Genomic DNA, 26661 nt, shown 5'->3' with positions numbered 1-26661 from the left:
TTCCTGGAGGAATCCCAGTGAAAATTTTACTTGAAAAATCTATGAAGAATTCTCTGGAGGCTTTTCTAAGGAAACTCCTTGATAAATTTCTAGAAAAGTCCTAGTAAAGATTATCCTGCAATTATCCTTGGAGGAATCCCTGCAGGAACTCCTGGCAAAATACCTAGAAGAGTTGCCGGAGCCTTATCAGAGCTGGTTTCAAAAATCATAGTGATCAAAAGTTTGGAGGGTTTTCTAGTAAAAACCTTCTAGTTCCTTCTGTAACAAGGTATTTTTGTGCCCTTATGTCCAAAGTGGTGGCCATGCTAAGAAAAACATCCACGGTTCTATTCAACGGTTTCATATCTTTCATATAAAGCTATAAGCACGTTAATCGCTCCAAAAATGGATTTTCGAGAGCTTTTCAAAGTCATGTGTAATTTTTGCCCCTAATACGTAATGTGTAACTTTTTCTCCATGCATTTGGAAGGTTATGAGTATTTATTAATTCCAAAAACTTTGACTCCATCCATGTTTGGCATTCGGAAACAATTAACTATCCTTGGTTATTTGGGTTACTTTTGAGTAATTGCATTTATATGTTAAAAGTCTACAAAAATCCAAACATTCTTAGAATTTGACGAAAATTTTATTTAGTAATGCAAAATTAAGGTATTGTGGACTTAAAAAGAACTAAACACATATAGACAATAAAGAAACCATAACAACTTATGAGAAAACCGTTACAAGATTGGTTTTACAATACAACGTAGATATATGAGATGTGGTGTTTCTACACTGTTAAAAATAATTAAAACTACATGTCATGTAAACTTAATTTATGCTAGATGTAAACATGACATCATGTAAATTTAAGTCTGAAATCATGTAAAAATGAATTATATGTCATGTAATCCTACTGGATTACATGACATATATTCAAAGTTTACATTATGTAAATATTCATGATATTACACGCTCCAATTATGTGCATTATATGTCTCAGAAATTTACACGTTTCGTTCGAACTGTGCATATAAGTTTGGAAAAAATATCAGTTAAGTGAAGCGGGACCTAAGAAAAAATCTTGTGTTCTCAGAGGAAGTAGAATTGAATATTGTAATTTAATGAAAATATTAAAGGTAGAGTAAGGTGGGGCAAAAGTTCGACCTTAGTGGTATAATCAAAGTTTCCAGGAAAACAATAGCAGTTTGAACAAAATAAATACCATACAATGAACCTTCAATATATTGGCCATAATTTTGCTGAACAAATTTGTCCTACGGCAGTCTAATAATTAATTACATACAGTGTTGCCAAATACACCTATTTTCAATTTTAGAACTTTTAATCGATTTTTCGTTTAAGTAGTACGACGTTCGATCGCAAACGAATAAGAATTTTTGACCACAAACGTAATTTTAAGACCATCTCAAATATAGCTCCAGGAATTCCTTTAGGAAAATCTCTAGAGAATCCACCAAGAGCTCCTCCCGAAATATCTCCAATGTTCCCATCAGCTATTTCTCCAGACACTTTTCCTGAGATTTCTCCAGGAATTTATTCGAAGATTTTCCAAGATAATCTCTACCGTAATCCCTACCGTGATTATCCATGATTTCCACCAGATATTCCTCTGAGAATTCCTCCAGGGAGAACTTTTGAACGTTACTAAATTTTTAGACCGGTTCCGATAGGGCTCCAAAAATACCACCAGCAATTTCTCCAGGAATTATTTTACGAGTTTGGTTAGAGATTCCTCCAAAGATTATTTCAGGGATTACTGCAGGATTGTTCTAGAGATTTTGCGAGGAGTATCTCCAGTTATGCATCGTTAGGTTTCTCTAGGTTCACCTTTAGGAATTTCTCCAAGGATTTCTCCGTGATTTTTCCAAGCAAGCAAGGAATTGCTCTAAGGATTCCTTCTGAGATTTCTTCAAGGATTCTTCAAACGTTTTCTCCTGATATTCATATAGGGCTTCATCCAGAAATATTTCCACAAGGAAAATCTACAAAAAAGTATCTTGGCTTTATCCAGGAATTCATCCAGGGATCTTAAAGAATTACTACTGTTTATATTTCTAACTTTATAAACGAGATTTTTAACCCTGGGATAGTTCATCTCGGAACCAACGCCTTTACTTCCCTTCCGAAAAAGTCGTCACTTTTTAAGTCAGAAATGACTATCTCGGAGATGGGATTCGAACCCAGATCCTCGGCGTGGGAGATTACTCCTGTTAGTGATTTCTGCAAAAATTCCTCCAAGCATACTTACAGAAATTTCCCCAGGTAGACCTCTGGAGATTCCCAAGAGCTTCTTCAGAGGTTCTGCCAGGAAATCTACAAGAAATTACTTGAAGATTTTTCTTCAAGAATTCTCCCAGGGATATTTCCAAGAAAATCGGGAATATGAATCACACCAATCATTTTTTCAAATAATCCTCCATGACTTCCCCAAGAATTTTCTCCCAGTGATTCATTATAGGCCTTCAAAAATTCCTGTACAAATTCTATTAAAGATTCCCTCATGAATTCTTCCAATGATTTAATCAGAAGTTCCCCTAAGAGTGCCTTCAGGATTACTCTAAGATTTTTTCCAGGAATTGGTGGAGAAACTCCTTTACTAAAGAAGTTTTTGAAAAATCTCGGGATTAATTCCTGGAGGAATCGTTGGAGAAATTCTTTGAGCCATCCCTGGAGGAACTTCTAGAACAAATTTCATGAAGAAATCCTTAGAGTAATCCTTAGCCTAGACAATCCCCTCTAGAAAACATATGGAGAAATCTCTGTAGTATTGCTATCCCTTGGAAAATCCTTGTCTAATCCCTGGAAGATTCCTTGGAAAATGCTTAGGAATGATTTGAAAAATGAACTGAAAAATCTCTGGCACAATTTTTAGAGGACCCATGCCAAGATTTTTCTTGAGTAATTTTTGGAGAAATTCCTGAAGAAATTGCTGGGTAAATCTCTGGAGGAATCCCTATAGAGATTTTTCTGAAGGAGTCTCTGGAGAATGAATTGCTGAAATCAATGAAAGGCTACTTGGGACAATTGACGAAGTGATCTTTGAATAATAATGATTACCTGGGTAAATTGCTGAAGGAGGCATCTTAGGAGGAATCCCTAGAGAAATTTCTGGAGAAATATCTAGAGTAATTCTTGAAGAATCACTGTGAGGATTATGCCGGAGGAATCCCTGAAGAAATTTCTAGAGATATCCCTGGATCCTCGGAGGAATCTATCGGGAATCAATGAAGGGATTTTCATAGAGGAATCTAGGTAGAGATTTTCCTAGAGTAATCTAGGTATAGATTTTCCTGTTACAATCCCTGGAGCATTTTCTAATGAAATTCCTGGAGGATAATTCCATGGTTAATCTTTGGAGGAATTATCGAAGGAATCCCTGGAGAAATTTTTAAAAGGGCAGATCGAATCTCTGAAGAAATTTCTAAGGAAATCCCTGGAAGATTACCTGCAAAATCCATTGGAGCAATTCACGTAGCAATTCTCCAGGAGATATTCCTGAAATAAAATCCTGCAGGAATCTCTCTAAAACTAGTGAAGTAATTTCTTGTAGAATCTCTGGATGAATTCCTGGAGGAATCCAAGGAGTTCTAAAGAGGACTAACTGGGGATATTCCTGCATGTGTCCTTGGAGGAACCCATGGAGGAATTTCTGATGAAATATCTGGAGTAATCCTTAAAGAAATTGTTTTATTGTAACCCCTAGTAAAAGACTTGGAGACATCTCTGCATGAATCCCTATAGAGTTTTTCCTGGTCAAATCCTTAAAGGAGACTCTGGAGGAATCTCTGAAAGAATATCAGGATAAATCGCTTATAGAATTCCTGGAGGAGTATCTAGAATGATTCCTGGAAGAATCCTTGGAGAAATTCCTGGAGGAATCCCAGTGAATATTTTACTTGAAAAATCTATTATATATTTTTGTGCCCTTGTGTCCAGAGTGGTGGCCATGCTAACAAAAACATCCACGGTTCCATTCAACGGTTTCATATCTTCCATATAAAGCTATAAGCACGTTAATCGCTCCAAAAACGGATTTTCGAGAGCTTTTCAAAGTCATGTGTAATTTTTGCCCCTAATACGTAATGTGTAACTTTTTCTCAATGCATTTGGATGGTTATGAGTATTTATTAATTCCAAAAACTTTGACTCCATCCATGTTTGGCATTCGGAAACAATTAACTATCCTTGGTTTTTTGGGTTACTTTTGAGTAATTGCATTTATATGTAAAAAGTCTACAAAAAATCCAAACATTCTTGGATTTTGACGAAAATTTTATTTAGTGATGCAAAAATAAGGTATTGTGGACTTAAAAAGAACTAAACACATATAGTCAATAAAGATAACAACTTATGAGATTGTTACAAGATTGTTTTAACAATACAACGTAGATATATGAGATGTGGTGTTTCTACACTGTTAAAAATAATTAAAGCTACATGTCATGTAAACTTAATTTATGCCATGTAAACATGACATCATGTCAATTTAAGTCTGAAATCATGTAAAAATGTGTTATATGTCATGTAATCACTCAGGATCCTACTGGGTTACATGACATATATTCAAAGTTTACATTATGTAAATATTCATGATATTACACGCTCCAATTATGTGCATTATATGTCTCAGAAATTTACACGTTTCGTTCGAACTGTGTATATAAGTTTGGAAAAAATATCAGTTAAGTGAAGCGGGACCTAAGAAAAAATCTTGTGTTCTCAGAGAAAGTAGAATTGAATATTGTAATTTAATGAAAATATTAAAGGTAGAGTAAGGTGGAGCAAAAGTTCGACCTTAGTGGTATAATCAAAGTTTCCAGGAAAACAATAGCAGTTTGAACAAAACAAATTCCATACAATGAACCTTCAATATATTGGCTATAATTTTGCTGAACAAACTTGTGTCAAAATATTTACCCATTTTTAGTTACAACAATTTCAAAATTGATTGTCTTAAACGAACTTTTGCCCCACCGGTGGGGCAAGATTTCGAATCTAGTGTGGGGCAAAAGTTCGCTGGCTAAAATACAAAACATTGATACTTTTATGATAGGCACACTTTACATCAGCCGTAAACTTAAGTTTGCCGAAAAATACACACTAAATTTTCATCAAAAAATTGCCTAAAACAGGGTTAATTGTAATATACTTAAAAATAGCAGTTTTTCGCAAAACTAAGTGGAAATGTAAAATTTTGGTGACATTTTTCGCACGATCAGACAAATTTTGCTAAATTTAAAGATAATATGTGGATTTTAGGTAATTTGCAAATTTTTCCGTGCGTTTATACATGGGTCGAACTTTTGCCCCACTATGGGCTTAAAATTGTTTTCAAGCATTTATGCAAAAACTAATACACCTCCAAGCATCCTCATGATAGGCCTAGAAACGCCCTTACATAAAATATTGCAAAAGATTTTATCTTCAATTGGTCCCATGCAACGAAAGTTTGACCAAAAATTACAATTTTGACGTCGAAAAACAACAAATAGCCATAACTTTTCCAAATCTCAATCGATTTTTATGATATTTGTAGTGAAAGTCTCTTACTTGAATAGCATGCGAGCCACCATGATATTGATAAGTTTAGTTTTGAATTGAGCTAGAAATCTTGAAAAGAAACTCTTGCCCCACTCGAACTTTTGCCCCACTTTACTTACTCTAGCAATTATTTTATCAAATAGACTTATCAAACAGATCAAACAGTCTAAACTATTTGTTTTTGTTAACGATTATCACATGGTAGAAAAAATAGTGTATTCGTTAAATTTTGATAGTTTACCATATGTAGCACTGCGTGTTACAATTCACCCTGGGTGGGTTTTCGTCTCTTAACTAATTTTCGGTGCAATGTTCACTATATATATATCGTAATCTACACTTGCTCATCATTTTGAACAATCCCATTGATCCCAATTGCATTCGAATACCAAAATCGAATCAAAATAAAATTTAATGTATCACATACAGTCGCCTCTCCACATCTCAATATCGAAAGAACCATCGACATAGGGAGAGATCGAGATATAGAAAACATGTTTAATGAATACTAGATTGAAAATCACTCCGTTACCAGGAAAATTAAAAACAATCAGACATCATTTCGTCTTTGAAAATTGCATTGAATCCTTAAAATCTAGTCTAGTAACCTTTGGCAATGGGCATATCGATAGACGGAGAGAAAATCGGGAATGAAAATCACATTGATATAGAGAGATTTCGAGATAAGGAGGATATCAAGATATGAAGAGGGAAAATGTATGCAGAATGAAAGGACCGAAGTAATCATCGACATAGGGAGAGATATCGAGATGTAGAACATCGAGATGTGGAGAGTCGACTGTAGTACAAAACTCTTTTTAAAGCTTCATAAGACATATCATTGAACAAATGAAATTTCGAATACCTTGACAGAATTTTATAACTATCCCATATTCTAATTAATGATCACGCAAAACATGTATATTAGAGAGCCAATGCAGAAATTTCGTAAAAATTGCTTTCCTTGAGTAATTGCAGCGATCAAGTAACCCCAGTCTCCCATATCGTTATCTTATCTTCCGTTCACCTATACACCGTAAGAAGGCTCCATCGGCCAAGCTCGGATATCAATCGGTTTAGTCAACTCCATTCACTAAGTTCAATTTCAACGGTGACCGCGATTGATTCAGTTCAAAACAGTTAGAAATGCTACTAATCTCATTTTGTTAAAGTTCGACACATTTCGTTAATCAAAATGCTATGGAAAATTATTCCTCTGTTACTAGTGCTCAATGTGACACTCTTCCGAAGTGTATATGGCCAAAGTGAGTTGGATGACTTCCGAAAGTGATATTAGGAATCCCACAATACAATTTCAACAATTTGCAGGTTTATCCAAGTGTATATTTCGGAAAACTTGCGTCGAATGTTTGGATGCTGATTATGACTGCGCGTGGTGCACGGATGAGGTTAGTAAAAAATAACAGTTATAATACAGATTGGTGGTCTAAGCCAACAATGGTGATGACATAAGGAAGTGACGCATCATGCAACATTCCTAAAAGTTGAGGTTCTATATATTTTGAATGGTTTACGCGTTGAAGAAAGCAGCCGATAAGCCGGGACAGTGATAAGAATGTCAATAACAGAGTTGCCGTGGTGAGTGCCGACTTGAATAAACGCCGGCTGGTTTGTTGGTCAATAAACGGGGTAATAGTTGAACACATAGAGACTTCGATAAAGGGACCAATCCTATACAGCTCAGAATCGAATTAAAATTTTGCATTCTGAACGAGTTGTATTTCAACAGTGGAAACATTCAAGCATCCAGTTTCATATCGCCAAAGATGCTATGGAAAATAATGAACTTTGTTTGTCGATTTCACCCCATTCTTGTATAATGTAATGGGTTATGACTTCCACAGCTTTTGATTGTTTTGTTGGCGGCCAAAACTTGATCATCGTCTGACTTTTGTTGCTTTGAGATATAGGTCTTTGAACAAATCGGCCACCGTTTCAAAAAATACTCATGTCGTCCATGTCTTCCGCGAAGCCAACAAACTGATCGGATCTCAGGAAAGTTGTACCTATCATGCAATACTCAATGGTGTTAACTTCCCGGGAAAACTGTTTTCGTCCACGATCTTTCGTAATTCTACTAGGAAGCCTTATCTCCGTCACCTCGGTTCCCTCTGGATCATTTCTGAGGTGAGTAGACTTACCAACCTCGTCGGTGTCACACTGTTGTTCAAGGGTAGCCAGGACCTGGGAGGGAGGCACAGATACTACACACGAAATTTGATACAAAATGAGAGCCTCATTCCAATACGTTATATTTAATTAGAATAAACGGTGCTCTCGTGACGTTACTTTTGAATGTGCATGAATTGATTCTAATTCGATTTTTGCTACTTTTGATGATATGCAAAAAGATGCTTTGGCTAATTAGGCGCTTTTATAGTGTTTGTCCATTGTTTGAGGTCCGGGCTCACAGTAACAGTTCGTGACAGCAAAATCTCGGCTCACTGTGACGTAGAGAAATTTTGTATTGGTTTCTTCCTCCCAGGCCAGGACCATTGCTGCATCGGTGACCTCATCCAGACTTCTACACTCACTCAGCTCCCATAGTCGGAGATTCCTCTTCGATCTCATTTCCAAGCTACTGTGCCTATCGATTATGGCTTGTACGTTTTAGCTAGGCATCTTTTCTCAAAACTAGGAGCATATCATCAAATATAGTAAGCCTTGTGGTATGTACGTCTGCGCTCACACATTGGTCCTAAAGCCATATCTAGGAAGTCAAAAATATTTGCGCCTAAACCGTCAGTTTTAGATATATGGTGTCTTCGGGAAAGTTTCTTCATATTTTAAAGACAATTTTCAATTCAATGTTCTACGATGTTTTGGACCAACCAATTTGGAACAACTTTGCTGAAAACCCTAAATTTCTAACTCTTTTGGTTTGGGAGTTATGATTTTTGTTAAACAAACAAGTTGGGGTGGTCCTCAAATATCAGTTTTTTTCTTTATAACTTTTTATGGATTAATTTCTCACAAAATCTTTGTTCCTAGCACTTTTAGAACCTTTGATTGCGCATGCGGGGGTGGCATGAGCCAATATTTACCAACCCAACATCAATTCAACATGACATCCAGTGTTCTTGTTTTGATTATTTTGGGAGGGACAAAACATATGTTTTTATTGGTAGGAGACATCAATGATACCTCGCTGATGCGTAAAACATTAAACAAAATGATGAACTAATGAAAAGCGTCGATGATGAACTAATGAAATACGACGATTCAATGCGTTACGTTTAATTGCCGAATCTAGCACTAGCAGCGTATGAGCCGTATACTCGAAAATCAGGAGCAAGGTTAGGGCAAACCGACCAGTAAGTGGGTACCAAACCGCGAAGTACCAAAACGATGTGAGGAAAGGCCGAAATGTATGCAGGATGACAGCCGTGTCGGTCCCCTGCAACTGTTGTATCTACTGTTCTACCTCTTATGGTTGCAGAGTTATGAGAGATTTCATTCGAAAAAATAATTGTTTCCAAATGTCGATACCTCTGAAAAGGCGCAAACGGCCTTTTAACTTAATTAGAAAGATTATCTTCCTTTTTGTTCATGGTGAAAAAACTGTGAGGACGTTTTTTTGTTTTAATACCTTAGTTGAATTTTGATAATAATATGTTTTCGAATGAAAAACGTCCATTACTCGACAAATTATCGATATAGATTTTTGGTGACTTCAGCGAAAATGTGCACAATTGAAAGTGTCAAACATAAAGTAATCATAAAAATCAACGCTTTAGGATATACAGTCAGCTCTCCATAACTTGATATTGAAGGGACCATCGAGTTAGAGAGGTATCGAGTAACAGAATACATAACCAGTGCAACTGCGATCCAAGAGGCCATCGAGGTAGTCATGAAAATCATCTTTTACTATGGTTCTCTAACTCGATGGATAAATTATGGGTGAGATTATGAAAAAAATCTGTGGGGATTTGAATTCGAAACTTGTAACCTACTGAGTTATTGGGTCACCAAGTGGCTCGGTAGCTTTGTTGGTAAAGTGCTCATCTAGCAAACAGCTGAGCACGTGATTTTTTTTCATTATTTCACCCATAACGTATCCGTTTTTACCACACGTAATGAATTAATTAACATGATTGATTTGCTAAAGAAATAAAAAAGGGATAATTTTGCTAGAACAACTAATATAACTGTAGGAAAAGTCATTAGTAGTTATATAAATAAACTAGTTGGACCGGCAAACGTTGTATTGCCTTGTAGTAGGCTGTTGTTTTTCAGATTTCCATACAAACTGACAGTTTCGTTATGTCCCGTTTTTTCGACTTTCCCGTTGAATATCACGGCATACAAAATAACAAGGCAGGCTCTTTACTGATGTAAATATCAAGTATGATTGTAAACATGTGACGTCACTCCTATCGTACCATATATCTTCTGGACCACTAGAATTTTTTATTTGGCAAATTTGTTCGAGGTGGATAGGAATGACGTCGTCAAGTAGCTGTCAGTTTTCGGAATATATCACCTTCTTAATTTTGTCCACCGTGGTTGAATATCTACTACTTTCTGTGCACACAAACACGTCGGAACACGTCACGAACACTTTAGTGAAAGAATTTTCAAAATCTGGAAGCCGGTTCGTAAGTCATTTCGTGACATACAAACTCCACTTCATTTTTATTAATATAGATCTATTATTACATCAGATCATAGTAAGCGGAAACTACGCAGAGAAGGATTATTTGATGAAGCAAATATTTTATTATTCAACATCTAAACAAATAACACTATATTAACAATTTCACGCCACAGTACTCGGTTCGTAGCCGCATCACACCATCCTCGGTTCTGCCCCACGCTCGCCAAATCAATGCGCACTTGATCCGCCACCTAGCTCGCTGCGCTCCACGCCTTCTTGTACCAATCGGATCCGAAGCGAACACCATCTTTGCAGGGTTGCTGTCCGGCATTTTTGCGACATGCACTGCCCATCGTTTCCTTCCAGCCTTGGCCACCTCCTGGATACTGGGTTCGCCGTAGAGTTGGGCGAGCTCGTGGTTCATCTTTCGCCGCCACACACCGTTTTCCTGCACACCGCCAAAGATCGTCCTAAGCACCCGACGTTCAAAGACTCCAAGTGCTTGCAAGCCTTCCTCGAGCATCGTCCACGTTTCATGTCCGTAGAGGACTACCGGCCTTATGATCGTTGTGTGCATGGTACATTTGATGCGGGTGCTAATCTTTTTGATCACAGCTTCTTGTAGAGGCCATAAAAGGCCCGACTTCCACTGATGATGCGCCTTCGTATTTCACGGCTAACGTTATTGTCAGCCGTCAGCAAGGATCCAAGGTAGACGAACTCGTCGGCCACCTCGAACGTGTCCCTGTCTATCGTAACACTGCTACCTAGGCGACCCCTGTCGCGCTCGGCCCCACCAGCTAGCATGTACTTTGTCTTGGTCGCATTCACCACCAGTCCAAATTTTGCTGCCTCGCGTTTCAGGCGGGTGTACAGGTCTGCAGTGTTGTTCAGACTCATTTCCCCGAAAATAACATTTTCCGAACTACGAAGCCACGAACTACTACAACCATGCTCTATCCTCCTAAGATAGAAAAGCAGATGGTTAAGCTTGAGTACTGCACACAAAATCGATCAATTTTGATCCCAGAGAGCCACAATTCAAGTTTCGGTGAAATGAAATGAGTGAGTGAGTGAGTGTGAATCATTTCACCGAAACTTGAATTGCGGCCCACCGAGATCGAAACTGTCGGATCCCATGTGCAACACTCAAGCCCAACCACCTCCCCCTCCATCTCAGGAATACAACGCACAGTTATAACAGTTTATGGCTTCACAATTCGAATTTCGGGGAAATGAGTCTGGTCAACACTGCAGGTCTGCCACCTTTTCAAATGTTCGGCTTGTGGTATCTTAATATTAGAGTGTATGCGTATGCAGCAGGCTATGGGTGGAGAGAGAGGAGGTCGGACGAGTGCGTGAGATAGTCGGTCACTGAAATGGTGCTTGTAGTGCAAAAACCCGCAGTTTAGTTCCTGTAATAGACAGGATATCACATTGGCGATCCTGCCATGAATATGGTTAAAGTATGCGGAAAAGAATCTGCGAGAAAAGTGGTTTTAGAAATCGAAAAAAATTTGTAAGTTTGTTTGTTTTTTTTTTCGTGGTGGCGAGTGAAATGAGTGTTTTCAAAGCTGTCATATTCACATAAAAACGGTAAGAGTTCATGCGACATGGTTGCCAGAAATGTTGATTAGCAGAAACTTGATAACTTGCGTAGAGTTTAAGCTCATTACCAAGTATCAAATATTGAGCCAGGTGATGCCCAAGGCCAATGTAAATGGACGTGTTGAGTCGAGTTTAGCTCATGGCCAATACAATGAAATATTGAAGTGGAAAGCTTGCGTAGAGTTTCAGCTCATTACCAAGCGTTTTAGACAGTTGAGTCGGGTATAGCCCATGGCCAACGTAGGTATAAGCGGAGTCGACTGTGGTTGAGTCGGGTAAAGCCCATGGCCAACATAGGTAAATGTGGAATTGACTGTAGTTGAGTCGGGTTAAGCCCATGGCCAACTTACGTACTGAGTCAAGTATAGCCAAGACCAGAAAGCGGGAGACATCTATGAAAGTAAACACGTCTAGACATAAGTTATTACCTATCGAGATTTTATATCCCTTAAGTGATAAAATTTTACATTATGAGAATTGAAAATGATATATATATATATATATATATATTTATATATAGATATATATATATATATATATATATATATATATATATATATATATATATATATATATATATATATATATATATATATATATATATCTATATATGTTGGCTCTTTTTTCTACTATTTCATCTGACCACACTGTTCAAGTTCAAAAAGAAAGACTAAGCGCAAACATAACAGTGTTCATTTCATTTGCCTTTGTGTATGTGCACATTAGCTTCACACGCTAAGCAATTTCGACACAAAGTTGTAGCGAACTGCGTGGAATCAAGAAAGGGCGAATGTTTGAATATTGTACAAAATATTAATCGTGAATTATATTGAAAACGTTTGGTATATTTTTGGATGAGGTAATTTATAGGCGAGTTGAATACAGTTTTAAAGTCAACGATATATATACAGTATATTTGGATCACCTGAATTAATAAAAAAAAAGTAGCGTGGATGGAATGTATTTGATTGTTAAAAGCAGTGCCGGTCAGTGGGTGAACACTAATCAATGTCTTTCGGTGAGTGCCGGGTAGAGGTTGTGTTGATTGCTGTGTGTGCAGTCGGACTCAAGAACACACTATGGGCGATCAGGTGGCCAATAATCGAAAAAAATGACTTGTTCTGATAGGTTTTTCTTGTACATAATTCCATAGTAAACACTTCTATAAAGTTATTCGTGGAATATCAGGGCACGATCTTTTATATTTTAATTGATACAGTAGGTCAAAGTTAGAGTTTTTAAGAAAAATGAAGAATCCAGTGCAAACACAAGGTACACATTGAATACAATATACTACATAATCGTAATATTTTATACCGATCTTTATACACTGTCCGAAAGCTTATTCAAAAAGCTATCTTAAAAAAAAATTGTATCACATTCTCATAAATACGACATGAGTTGGAAAAAAAATATTTTTGGCCGCCAGTCTGTATGGAAACCGGGCATAATGGAACAGGAGCACAGTAACTTTCCTAAACGAAAGAATAATGGTATGATTTCAAGTTGCAGCTGCATTTAGTGACTGATACACGAAGAAATAAAATAATCGAAAATTGAATTCAATTCTCCCAGCATTGATGTTACGAGTGGCATTTGAATTGTTCGGATTGATGATGAATTTGATTGTTTTTAATAGACCATTTCCGTCAGACCTTACCCCCTATTTTTATATTTTTCTTCGAAAGACGATTATTTTTAATGATTATTGACGCTTTCAGATCTAATTTATATGCACTCCTGATTTTATTGTAAATTTTTGAAAATTCGAGAATTTACCAATTTTGAGTAGTGCGGCACAGTTGTTTCAACCCTGTGGGTAAACAAAGTGGAGATTTTCCCACAACTTTCAAAACCCCTGCGCTGAGTGTTTGTAGATATGACGAAATATCAATGTCAAATCAAGCACACGAGACGACACGACAAAATGGAGAAATCTGAGAGAAATCTGAGGTCCGATGGGCAAGCTTCGTTGTAAATGAAGCCCATCCTTTACTATTGTACTTATAATAAAAACTTTTACCGGAAGACGACTGCTAATAGACCGTTTTAAGCTTAGCAAGTGATGGAATTCTCCTTGGAAGCATTTCTGCAACGCTGCGGAACGTTTTCTACAAGAGGGGCATATTGGCCGGTTTGTTTTGAAACGTCAAGAATTGGACCGTTTGCAGATTTTTCGGGGAGACCTACGAGAGTGGTAAAATGGGGAAGTATGTATAATCCATTGGTCATATGGTTCCGGAACAGCTTGACGACATAAGCAGCAGATATCAAACGGTAGGGTAAACAGGTATAGCCCCCCCTAAGGAAAAACTGCTCTATCGCAGTGGCAAATCCATTACTTATACAGTTTTTGGTGTCAAAGTGTTATTTACTTAGTTAATCATGCTTTGCATGCAGGTTTCTCTTGCCAGGTAGCTTCTAAAGCGAGTACAAGACGTTATCTGCAAACGGTCCAATTCTTGACGTTTCAAAACAAACCGGCCAATATGCCCCTCTTGTAGAAAACGTTCCGCAGCGTTGCAGAAATGCTTCCAAGGAGAATTCCATCACTTGCTAAGCTTAAAACGGTCTATTAGCAGTCGTCTTCCGGTAAAAGTTTTTATTATAAGTACAATAGTAAAGGATGGGCTTCATTTACAACGAAGCTTGCCCATCGGACCTCAGATTTCTCTCAGATTTCTCCATTTTGTCGTGTCGTCTCGTGTGCTTGATTTGACATTGACATTTCGTCATATCTACAAACACTCAGCGCAGGGGTTTTGAAAGTTGTGGGAAAATCTCCACTTTGTTTACCCACAGGGTTGAAACAACTGTGCCGCACTACTCAAAATTGGTAAATTCTCGAATTTTCAAAAATTTACAATAAAATCAGGAGTGCATATAAATTAGATCTGAAAGCGTCAATAATCATTAAAAATAATCGTCTTTCGAAGAAAAATATAAAAATAGGGGGTAAGGTCTGACGGAAATGGTCTATTGTTCGCAAAACTATACAGTTTGTTTTACTTAACCGCAAGTTGAAGTTACTAGACTTTCGAGTAGCGTACAGCTTTCTCAAAACTAAACCTCCACGCAGTTCAGAAACAAAAACTATTCAACGTTGAGTGGTTTCAACGTAAAACCGTAGTTGAACCCATAAACCTAAAATTGGCTAAATTTTCAAGGTTATAAACTGCCGGATTATATGTTATGATTGAATTTGCTGTTAAGTCGTTAAGAACACACAATCAATCTCGCCTTATATTAATGTCCCATCAGGAAAAGTCGTTTGGGAATCAATTATCGATGCACAACAATGCAGTGGTAGGGTCCCCTTCTTAGTGCTGTTGAATGCTAGTTGATCGCTTGGTATTTATAAAGTATTATAAAGTGATACAAAGTTAATTTGCTGAGCTATTTCTTGGATTTCTGGACTAAACACACGTTTTTCCCTAGCGTACTCTATGACAAAGGCGCATTAAATTCGGCAATATAGAAAAGTAATTTTAATTTAAGTACTGTATGAACATTGAATTTATTGTCTAGGTTTTAGAATTAGTAATATTCTTATTCGCTTGCCAACAATGCTGTAGGTAATTTAAAATCACTGTATTTATTTATAAATTTAAATTTATAAATATTTTATTTTGGAACGGGGAGGAATAGTTGGACTAAGTTACGCACTTAAAAATAAGATGTGTTATTGACAATTATGACACATTTATAATAGCTGGAAGAAAGACAGGATAGAAAGTTGCTAAGAAAAGTATGTTACAATTATCTTTCATGAGCGATAAATAATTAACGCTTGGTTCAACTCGTATTGTAAATGTTTCGATATAATATTTCAATGCCAATTAATTGAATTTCAAACATTTGTGGCAAAGGGAGGATGTGGTATCTTAATATTAGAGTGTATGCGTATGCAGCAGGCTATGGGTGGAGAGAGAGGAAGTCGGACGAGTGCGTGAGATAGTCGGTCACTGAAATGGTGCTTGTAGTGCAAAAACCCGCAGTTTAGTTCCTGTAATAGACAGGATATCACACGGCTGACAATGTTCATATCATCCGTGAAGCAAACAAATTGACTGGATCTCGTAAAAATCGTACCCCGGCTCTACGTATAACACCTTCTAGCGCAATATTGAACAACAGTCACGAGAGTCCATCACTTTGTCGTAGTACTCGGCGGGATCCAAACGAACTGGAGTGTTCCCCTGAAACCTTCGGTCGATACTATCGTATGCCGCCTTGAAATCGATGAAAAGGTGATGCGATGGAACCTTGTATTCACGACATTTTTGGGGGATTTGCCGTACAGTAAAGATCTGGTCCGTTGTCGATCGTCGTTGTCGATTTTCTCCGTTGTCTCGACGTTCATTGCCTGTGCTCTCAGCGCCATTCAGGTGTTCATCGAAGTGCTGCCTCCACCTTTAGATCACCTCATGCTCGTCCGTCAAGATACATCCCATCCATATCCCTGCACATCTCGGCTCGCGACACGAAGCCGTTGCGGGATGCGTTGAGCTTCTGATAGAACTTGCGTGTTCTTGAGACCGGTACAGCTGTTCCATCTCCTCGGACTCCGTCTCTTCCAGGCGGCGTTTTTTCTCCCGAAAAAGGCGGGTGTGCTATTGCCGTTTCCGTATATAACGTTCCGCGATCTGCCCTGTGCCTTGCTGTAGCATGAACGCCCGCGCTGCATTCTTCTCCTCCAGAATCTTTTTATTGTTCATTTTGTTTTCGTCCAGTTAAATTATTGTAGTATATCTGTTTCATTTATTTATAAACTAATTAGGTTTTGTCGTTAAAGGGATCCCTTCATAGGAATACTATTCCACTGGGAAATCATTCTTTAAAATATATTTATTATGCAGAAAAAGATACGTCCACTACAAGGGGGTTCATACTGAGGTTTTTGGTGGGGGGTTGAGTGGGAAATAAATCTGCCTACATTCCTCGTCGAGCCAATCGTTCCGTCGACTCCGTCCCATGTACCCGACGTTGCTCCAGCTCATCCTCTTGCGGTTATGCAGCCCCGAGGTGCTGCGCGTATGCAGTGACGACATCGGGTTGCTTGAGCCGCTGTAGGTCGTACCGGAACGGCCGTCGGTACCGTACGTTGTTAACGACGGAGAGTTTCAGGCGCAGTTTAACCATCACCTGATAGTGGTCAGCGTCGATGTTAGCGCCACGATAGGTCCTGGCGTCGATAATGTCGGAGACCTGGCCAACCTAAGCGTTTAGATCTCCTATGATGGTTTTTACGTCGTGGCTTGGGCAGCTGTCGTACTCGCGTTCGAGCTGTGCGTAAAAAGCGTCTTTATCATCATCAGTGCCTCCGGTGTGAGAGCTGTGCACATTTATTATGCTGAAGTTGAAAAACCGGCCTTTAATCCTCAACTTGCACATTCTCTCATGGATCGGCCACCAACCGATCACGCGCCTCTGCATATCACCCATCACTATGAAAGCTGTTCTCAGTTCGTGTGTGTTGCCGCAGCTCTGGTAGATGGTATGGTTACCTCTAAACGTTCGCACCATTGATCCCTTTCAACACACTTCCTGCAACGCTACGATGCCGTATCTGCGGTCCTTCAACACGTCGGCGAGTATGCGAGTACTTAGCTTAGCTTAGCTTAGCTTAGACTGACTACACATATCAATGGTTCACGCTATGTCTGAACCAGACGATTATAAAAATCGAATGTACATCGGATTTTTTCTCGCTAGAGTTTAGTATTTGAGTTATATTTTCCTAATCGGAAAGTTTGAGAATATTCCATCGGTGAAATTTTGATTTTTTCCATTTTTTAGCTATTTTTCATACTAAATACATGAAAATCAAGTTTTCGACGCATTTCCGCCCATACAAAATGTATGGAAAAAATTTCACCGATAGCATATTTTAACCTAGCAGTCGTCGCGCGGTTTGCCGCCGTTAGAGCCACCACGCTGCTGTTGTGAACGAAAAGCGAGGTTTTTAAGGCAGTGTTGTACAAAATACAACAGCGCGACGACTGAAGTGTTAAAACCTTCCGATTATGAAAATATAGACCAAATACTGATCTCTAGCGAGAAAAAATCCGATGTACATTCGATTTTTATAATCGTCTGGTTCAGACATAGCGTGTGGTTGCTATTCCGTGATTGACCGAGGTCAGTGAAAATGCACAAAGAATCAACTAGAAGATCGGCTTGGATTGGCCATAATCTTCTTCAGTGTGCATAATTCAGTGCCTCTATTTATACATGGTCAATAACGGCGCCGGCGTCCTTGCAGTCAGGTGGGATTGGGGGAAGGAATGTTAGTGTGTAACCTTTGCTATTTGGAGACCGTGTTTGCCTCTGCATCTCCACAAAGGTTACTGGGAGGGATGTTTGTTAATGGGGAGGATCGTTGGGTCACAGGATTCACTTTGATAAGCGATTAGACCATGATAAATAATGATTTGTGAGCTATAATTATGCTTATATGTAAATATAATATTTTCATTTGGTGTGAACAATATCTATGTAGAGAAAAATTATGCCGACACTTACAGTGGCGAACCTATCGAAGTTTGTTGAATAAAGTGAACCTTTCGCAAGTCTACACTCGTAGTGTAGTTTTGTTTTAATTACAAAAATAAAAGTAAAAGGAAAAAGGTGCTTTGAGAAAAACAAAATTGAACGTAAATAATTTATGAATCAGAGTTTATGTCGACACTCACAGTGACGAACCTTTCATAGTTTGTTGAAAAATTATATTTACGTCTCACCATTGTAACGATTAAAGGTGCAATCATACATATTTTATAGATTGGATATAGTAGCATGAAACGAGCTCACCAATTGATCCGTCATCCTTGAGCAGCAACAATCAACTATCAGCTTCACTCGTTTGCTCGGCTACATAAAAACACACAGAAAAAATAGGCGCGCGACCCGAGAGGGAAAACAACTGACAACTGCTCGGGCTTTCTTGACGCACTGCCAAGGAGCAAGCATCAAGGTCGAAGGATCAAACACAACTAAATGATCACGCCACTTTTTCACTTTCACTCGACCGACGCGCGACATGTTTGATCCTGCCCTCATCGCCGGCCCCCGCAGGAGCAAGCGTCAAGGTCGAAGGATCAAACACAACTCCACGTCGGCGAGTATGCGAGTACTCCCGATGAAGTTGAGAGATTTACAGTTCCACGTACCTGTAGTTGACCATTCACACCTTAAACTAATCTTGACATTTGGTAACCTTATCGAAGATATTCATAGTTTCATTAACATACCTTGTTTTGTGTCCAACTGTATGGAAATAAAGAAAAGACAGTTCTGTTACAGACTATCAAGAGACCGGACGCGTGTTTGCTCTAACTAATCCGAATCAGCTACGACTGTACCGAGCTTCCAATCGCTAGTCTCTTTACGTCACTGTGATTTTCGCCGATTGTCCCGGTTCCTATTCTCTCGATGATTTTTTTTTTCGGCTGGCTTGCAGGGCCTGACACCAACCCCCTAGATTTCCGGAGGACCATTCCCCCTTAATGTTCGGAGAGCCATAGTGCGCAGTTTAGCTTAAAGTCTTCTCTGGCACTCGAACGATGATCGGTCGTCCCTGACATGGGGAATAGACGCTGTTATGAGCCGCGCCAAACATGGAGCACAGACGCTTCAAGTTTGCAGAAGCAAACTCCCCTTCCCTGCATACGACCAAAGTTCCCACCGGGATTGGTTACCCGATCTTCCCTAAGGTTGCTCGTACTCCGACCAGTACCGCGAGGAGATAGGGATAGGATTTGCTGGGCAGGAAGCTAAGGAAAGCCCCAAACTTGGGTGTTTTGTATAGGAAACAGCATTTGTTTACTTACTTTTGTCACTGACTGTATATACGAAGATGAGGATCAATAACGAGTTGTTGATCTTATTCCAGAACTACGGCATGTACAAGCATCGCTGTATGACTTTCGACGATCTGGTGGCATCCAACTGTAGCAAGAGCCAAATCGAGACAAACGACTATTTTAGTAAGCTCGAAGTTGAAGAAAATCGACCCCTGCTGGACTATGACCGTGAGAAGCTTGGAGCCACTCAAATTAGGCCACAGCGCCTTAAAATTCATCTGGGAAAGTGTAAGTTGTGATGATTGATGATTACCTAAACTGTTCAACCTTTGATACGCTTCCCTTGATTTCAGTGGAATCACATTCGTTCAAGTTCACCTACAAACCAGCCAAGAACTACCCATTGGATCTGTACTACCTGATGGACCTTACCTGGTCGATGAAGGACGATCGTGACACTTTGATCAATATGGGCGATCAGCTGGCGAAGGCACTTGCCAACCTGACCGAAAACTACCGACTTGGCTTCGGAAGTTTCATCGATAAGCCCATAATGCCGTTTATCCAAACCGAAGAGGATCGAGTTCGGAACCCTTGCAGCACAGAGCGGGATGTATGCGAGCCGACGTATGGATTCCGTCATCGATTGGAGATCACCAAGAATATCGATCGGTTTATTGAAAAGTTGAAAACTAGCAACGTTTCGGCGAATTTGGATAATCTTGAGGGTGGTTTGGACGCGTTGATGCAGGTATTGGTATGTGACGATCGAATTGGATGGGGCAAGAATACACGGAAAATAGTGATCTTGGCTACGAATGGGCTTATGCACATGGCAGGTGATGGAAAGTTGGCCGGTATAACCGAAAGGAACGATAAAGAGTGCCATCTATCGGCAGAGGGAGAATACACGGGAACCCTGACGTATGATTATCCATCGCTGGAGCAAATTTACAGAGTACTGGCCAAATCGAAAACCGCTGTGATTTTCGCTGTGACTGATGAGTTGAAAGATTACTATTGGTCGATGCGGGAGTTGATGTCGGAGTTTGCCAGTGTTGGGCTTTTACAGGATGATTCGTCGAACATCTTACAGCTGGTCGATACGGGGTATAGAGACTTTGTAAAACGGGTAGAGTTTACGGATGATGCCCCGGCTTATATTCAGATTTCCTACAAGACTGACTGCGGTGGGATTTATAAGACGCCTCAACCAACGAGTAAGTGTGATAACATCGAAATCGGAAAGGAGTACGATTTCTTCGTAGAGGTCCGTTTGCTGGAGTATCCCAATAGGGCCGAATCGAATCTAACGGTTAAGATTGAAGAAACATTGCTTAGCAATGAGAGCGTAGAGCTGGAGATCTACATCAGGGAAGCTTGCCAATGTGAACTACAGGAAGGACTAATCGAAAGTAGTGACATTTGTGAGGGCCATGGAGAATACTCGTGCGGGATGTGCCGCTGCCACCCTGGATGGTAAATATGCTCAATAATATTAGCACCCTAGGTATGTACGTTACCCACTATAAGTATAAAACCGCAAGCTGAAAAAAATCCACACGTTAGATCTGTGTGCTCATTTAAATTATTGATCGGTTCATAAACGTCAACATCGATTTATTGTGGTTTTCTTGCTAACTTCGTGTGTGTTATACATTAAATTATTTTGTTTTACTTTATGGACTGATTCGTTAACCGACAACAGGAATTCCATAATTTCTTCATAAAAGTTCTATTAGTTTTCCCCTTTAGATTCGTATGCGTCAATCTATAGGTGGAGAAACTGTCATCCAACACGGATTCATTGTGTATTACTTAAAGTTCTTGTTCCAGGATCGTCGTGATCAAGTTGATTTACCCAATTAGTGTGTTACGATGAAATCGATGAGATTTGCTGTCGATTTCCATGTTCAAAATTTGTAAATTTTCTGTGATAAATATTTAAACACTGTAATGTTTGTTATGCAATCATCAACTAATATATTTAAATATTGGACATTCGTATTATGCTTCGCATGTCAATCTAATGTTGATACATTTAGTAATTATAGCCTTAACCCATTAACGCCCAGTGCTCTTTTTTGAGATTAGATGCCTCGAACGCCCAGTATCAATTTTGAGATCAGTCACTTTTATGAATACAGTTAATTTTTTAGGCAAAATGGATGGTTGGTATCTTTGGCAAAGTTGTGAAAGACATCAAGGGCAGTCTAATGACAGGTTTTTGAATTCAGATTTCTTCCACTAGGTTGCGCTTTGCAATCCTGGGATTCCAGTGTGGATCGTGAGATTCTAGTGTGGATGCTGGTATATTAGTGTGAATCGTAGGATATCATGATTGACCCTAAGATTGTAGTGTAAATCCTGGGAATCCATTGTGGATTCTGGAAATCTAATCTGGATTCTGGGAATCCAGTGTGGATTCTGGGAATCCAGTGTGGATTCTGGGAATCCAGTGTGGATTCTGGGAATCCATAGTGGATCCTTGGATTCTAGACTAGTTAGTGTAGTGGATCTCAGTCTTCTATTTGTGGATATTGGGATTCCACTAGGTTTGTCGTATTTTTCTGTGGATCTTGAAACCACAAACAAACAGACGTAGCAGCTAGAACAATTATCAATTTAAAACATAGTGACGTGAACATTTACGCCCAATGCTAAAACTACTTTATTTGGCCAACCGCGAACTACGTGGCGGTAGTGAGCAAACGTCAAACTAAAACAAAAGCGATGCAAGCGCCACGAGTGGCCCGTCGGCCTACTACCAACTAGTTGTATTGAGCGCTATTCTGCTGTGCAATAAAAACAATTAGAGTGATATGTCTGTTTGTTTGTATTGGAACTGTTGTTCCAGTGTGGATTTTGGTATTCGATTGTGGATTCTGGGAATTTCAGTGGCAATTCTGGTATTTCAGTTTAGATGCTAGGATTGTAACGTGGGTCGTGGAATTCTAACGTAAAACCTGAGATTTTAGTGAGGATTTCGCAATCTCAGTTAGATTTTAGTGAGGATCTTGAGATTCCAGTATGGATCTTGCGCTTGCAGTGTAAATCACTCTTTGCCTTTCGAATGCGGCTTAGAGAGATTCAATTAGACGTGTAATCACAGAGATATAGACTGAACACTTTGTATGTTTTTTAGGGGGTGAACCCAAACTTATGCACGGGAGTGTAATTACTAAATTTTAGTAATTTATGACTATTTTCTATCTGCCTCTCGTTCATTCTATTGGACATTTTCATGCTATTCGCCCATTCGCCTGGGTTGAAACATCGCTAAGCTTCAACTCAATAAGCTACCGAGGCTAAGGTTTTGAGTTAATGAACACGCAAATCTTCCTCGCAGAAACATAGATGAATCCATATGAAGCGATGGGTATATCAGGATTGGAAATACGTTTTAGTTTTCTAAGACTTTTTATATTTAGAAGAACATACATTTCATAGAGAAAATACCATTGGTAACATAGTTTTTGTAGCTTACGTATTTCTTTTTTTCTCAGCTTTCTAATAATGACCTCAAAAATTCAAAAGAGTGGAGCTCAAATGGGTACATAAAAGTTTTCCTAATGAAATTCAAGATGACTGTTAAATTTAAAATGGACACCATTTTCAACTTGACATGAAAGCTACATTTTCCCTGTCATTAAAGTGATACATATCAAGTGCAAAAATACGCAAGAGTTACCAAAAAAAAAACATGGAATTCCGATATTCGTTTTCAAGAGATGCTGAAATGTTCAACTGAGTTTTTACAATACTTGATAATGGGATTTCATATTTTTAGAAGTTAATGTACCCAAGTAAACATTTACCAGCTAATTTGAATTATTAGAGCTATTATAAGACTAATATATTAAAATGCTATTTGGTATAAACTGATTCCAAAACTTTCTTTTCCAGGGTGGGAAAAACGTGTGAGTGCGATTTACGAAATTTCGAGAGCAGTGATGATTTGCTGAAGCAATGCCAGATGGAGAGCGAATTCGATGAACCCGGACCAGTTTGCTCCGATAGAGGGGAATGTCTTTGCGGTCAGTGCATTTGCAATCCTGGTTTCGACGGACCGCACTGTGAGTGCACGGAATGCATCCCGTGAGAATACAATTCTTGAGCAATGACTATTTTAAGCTAATAATCGTTTTAACTCTTCGTCAATTTTAGATTTTTTGATATGATCTGTAGCAATCATGGCGAGTGCGACTGTGGTGCTTGTAAGTGCTATGAGGGATGGTCCGGCGAGGAGTGTGAATGTTCTACGGATCAAGCCGCCTGTAAGGCACCGCATAAGGATCAGATCTGCTCGGGCCGAGGTGAGTGTGTCTGTGGCAAATGCAGCTGCAGAGAGACGTATTTTGGAGCTTACTGCGAAGCAACGGCTGGATCGGAATCGGAATTATGCTCATACTATGAGGAATGTGTTCGCTGTGCCATTCACAAGAAGTTGGGAAAACATTGTGATTCGATAGAGGACGAATGCAAGTCGAAGTTGGGACTGTACAAAGCAGAGTTCATCGAACATCTGGACGGTAAGACGGCACGGTGCTCCTCAGACCGTTATTAGCAGAAAAAAAATCTCCATCAAATTTGTACTCATCAGTCGATTTTTATAGCTAACATCCTTTTTTTTGTGTTGTAATATCCGTCGTGTCGTGAAAATTGCGTTTAATTACATTCAAATTATTGTAATAACATGTATGAGACAACATGGTTGGTCGGATTACGTCGTATAATCTATGTTTTATAATGATCCGAATGTTTTACGCAATAATCGCGATGAGAGTTTTTTTCCTGATAATAACTGCCTAGCAAATTGTTTGATTGTTTTTTATTCAGTTCACCAATTAATCATTCAACAGATACCCTAAACTGCACGGCCCGCATTACGAATGACGATCAAACGTGCGACTTCAAGTACACCTACGAGCTGGACGATCGTCTTACAGTGCTGAAGATCATAGACCTAGACTGCACCCGAGTCAACGTAACTGCCGCCTTCATGTACATAGCCGGACTAACGATTTTGCTTGGATTGGTGGTGTTAGCAGTAATCAGATTCAAAATGCATCTAGACGACCAGAAAATGTACCGGTTATTTAAGGAGGAACAAATGAATCAAACGTCTTATGAAATGACGAGCCCTCTGTATAAGTCACCCGTCAGTGAGTTTCAGGTGCCTGCAGAAATTGCCGACATCGAGTTAAAGTGAATATGCTAAGCTATGTGCGCCTTTCGTTAGGTAACAAGTGGGGATTAAAGTACAGTCTACTGGATTTAATTACGGTTGAGCAGGCTTGAGTTCAATGCTGCTACACCGAAAACGTACAACCAAGGGCTCCATGTTTCATTTTTTTTTCTTGCGAATAATTCAATCATTTTTTGCATTGAAAATTGCGATGATCAATACCACCCGAACCAGTTTCGGCTACAAAATAAAGTTCCTAAATTTATAAATCACATTGATTTCTTCTGAGAGTGATCGAATTAGGAGTACCCTGACCAAATGAGGTGTTCAGCAGTACAAACTTCAAGGAAAATAAGTTGTTTACATTATTTTTCAAATAAATTCAGACGAATAGGCTCAATCATGTGAATATGGTTTGCTAAACACATATTGATTCAAAATAATTCGCACTGTAGAACAGTATATAAGCCACTATGGCACAATTAGCACTATGGCCAAAACCGGTGCTTTTACCCTACGCATATAATGAATTTTCAAATTGATATATATACTATTGCTTCTTCAATAGTATTGTACTAATGATTGACGTTTTCAATGACTTTACGTTTTGTCTTAGATTGGTTCAACACTATTTAGTAGGGTAAACATGAGCAGTATTTTAAAAACCAAAATGTGCCAACCTTTGTTAAATTCAAGTTTAGTACTTGTACTCACCTGACCTTTACTTACATATTTACTGAACAACAAATCAACCAAAAGATGATTACAGTCGACTTTCTCTCGATATCGAAGGGTCGATGGCCCCTAGGGATATTGAGGGATAGGAGAGATCGAGACAAAGCACATACTTTCAATCAAGGCGGGTTTAATTCTCTAAGGTGTCCCATTATGCTAACTTTGTGGAGAAAACCAGACAGGGTAGGTGAGGAAAGGCTAGCCGTTTTGTTTACAAACATCAGAGACAGGTAGTCGAGAGATTGACTCCTGATTGGTTGGAGAACCAGTGTTGTCAAGAATAATTCTAATCTGGTCGCCCCTGCTCCTTGTGTACTTTTTTATTTCTTTTTTGAAGATTTCGCCCACACTGATGGCAGCACGGTTAGTCTCAGTTTCAGCATCATCCAGGCCAGGCAGTAATGTTTGTAAACAAAACGGCCAGCAAGTTAAAGATGGCCTCCTAGCCACTTTCGCCAAGTGATTACACCTTACTCTGGTTACAGAGTAAAATGCACACACCTTGCTTTCAATGAATACTAGATTGAATTGTCAATTGTCAAGAAAATAGGGAAAATAATAAGCAATCAGACGTCATTCAGAATCACGAAAATCTGGTCTAGTATCATTTGAATTTAGGCATATCGACATATGGAGATAAAATCGGGAGTTGACTATATTTTGAAATCCATAGACTTGTCATAGTGATGGTAATATATACTCTTGGAAATACGTGTTTTATTCAACAATAAAATCCCTAGAACTTACATCATAATTTCTAGCTTCCAAATTGATTTAGCAATGTATGTTTCAGAGAATCTTTCAACAGCAAACGAAACATTTCAAATGGCTTCAATAAACAATGTGACCCTACTTGACCCTTTTCTGTTTGAATGTAAATAACGTAAGAAACAATAAAATCAACACGTATCCCACAAGTAGCTACTGACCAATCTTACCCTATGGCAAATTTTGCCTCTTTTTACCCTATGACAATTGGGTCCTAAAATTTTTAGTGAAATCTTGTTTTTATTTAATAACACGAAAAAGCATGTTACTGTAACTACTTTAGCAATTTTTCCCGCTCAAATAATGGCTGTATCATGTTTAAACTTTAATTTAAAAATTTGGTCCATAAATGAACCTTGACACTTTTGATCATGTTTGACGTTCGCTTA

The 26661-nt window shown here is 38.8% G+C and overlaps 1 protein-coding gene across 2 annotated transcripts; it reads left to right on the top strand.

Moving 5' to 3' along the window:
• Positions 1-6609: 6609 nt before the first annotated feature.
• LOC110676818 (integrin beta-nu) lies at positions 6610-26424 on the top strand. Of its 2 annotated transcripts, XM_021846105.1 has the most exons (7): positions 6610-6812; positions 6877-6956; positions 19671-19869; positions 19935-21060; positions 23488-23679; positions 23749-24113; positions 24444-26424. In XM_021846105.1, exons 1-7 carry the CDS (start codon positions 6743-6745, stop codon positions 24791-24793), a joined length of 2382 nt encoding a protein of 793 aa, XP_021701797.1. In that variant the 5' UTR covers positions 6610-6742; the 3' UTR covers positions 24794-26424. The 2 variants fall into 2 exon arrangements, with proteins under 2 accessions (XP_021701797.1, XP_021701799.1); XM_021846107.1 differs by lacking the exons at positions 6610-6812; positions 6877-6956 and adding an exon at positions 11508-11764.
• The last annotated feature ends 237 nt before the right edge of the window (positions 26425-26661 follow it).

This window comes from Aedes aegypti, chromosome 2 (assembly GCF_002204515.2).
Source record: "Aedes aegypti strain LVP_AGWG chromosome 2, AaegL5.0 Primary Assembly, whole genome shotgun sequence".
NCBI classification, from domain to species: Eukaryota; Metazoa; Arthropoda; class Insecta; order Diptera; family Culicidae; genus Aedes; species Aedes aegypti.
This window is presented reverse-complemented; position numbering and strand designations above follow the sequence as displayed.

Bases quoted from the DNA above. Each gene is read 5' to 3' on its own strand.
- LOC110676818 (XM_021846105.1), top strand. From the start codon at position 6,743: ATGCTATGGAAAATTATTCCTCTGTTACTAGTGCTCAATGTGACACTC. The intron at 21,061-23,487 runs GTAAATATGCTC...TTTCTTTTCCAG, and splicing joins TGCCGCTGCCACCCTGGATG to GGTGGGAAAAACGTGTGAGT. The intron at 24,114-24,443 runs GTAAGACGGCAC...ATCATTCAACAG, and splicing joins GTTCATCGAACATCTGGACG to ATACCCTAAACTGCACGGCC.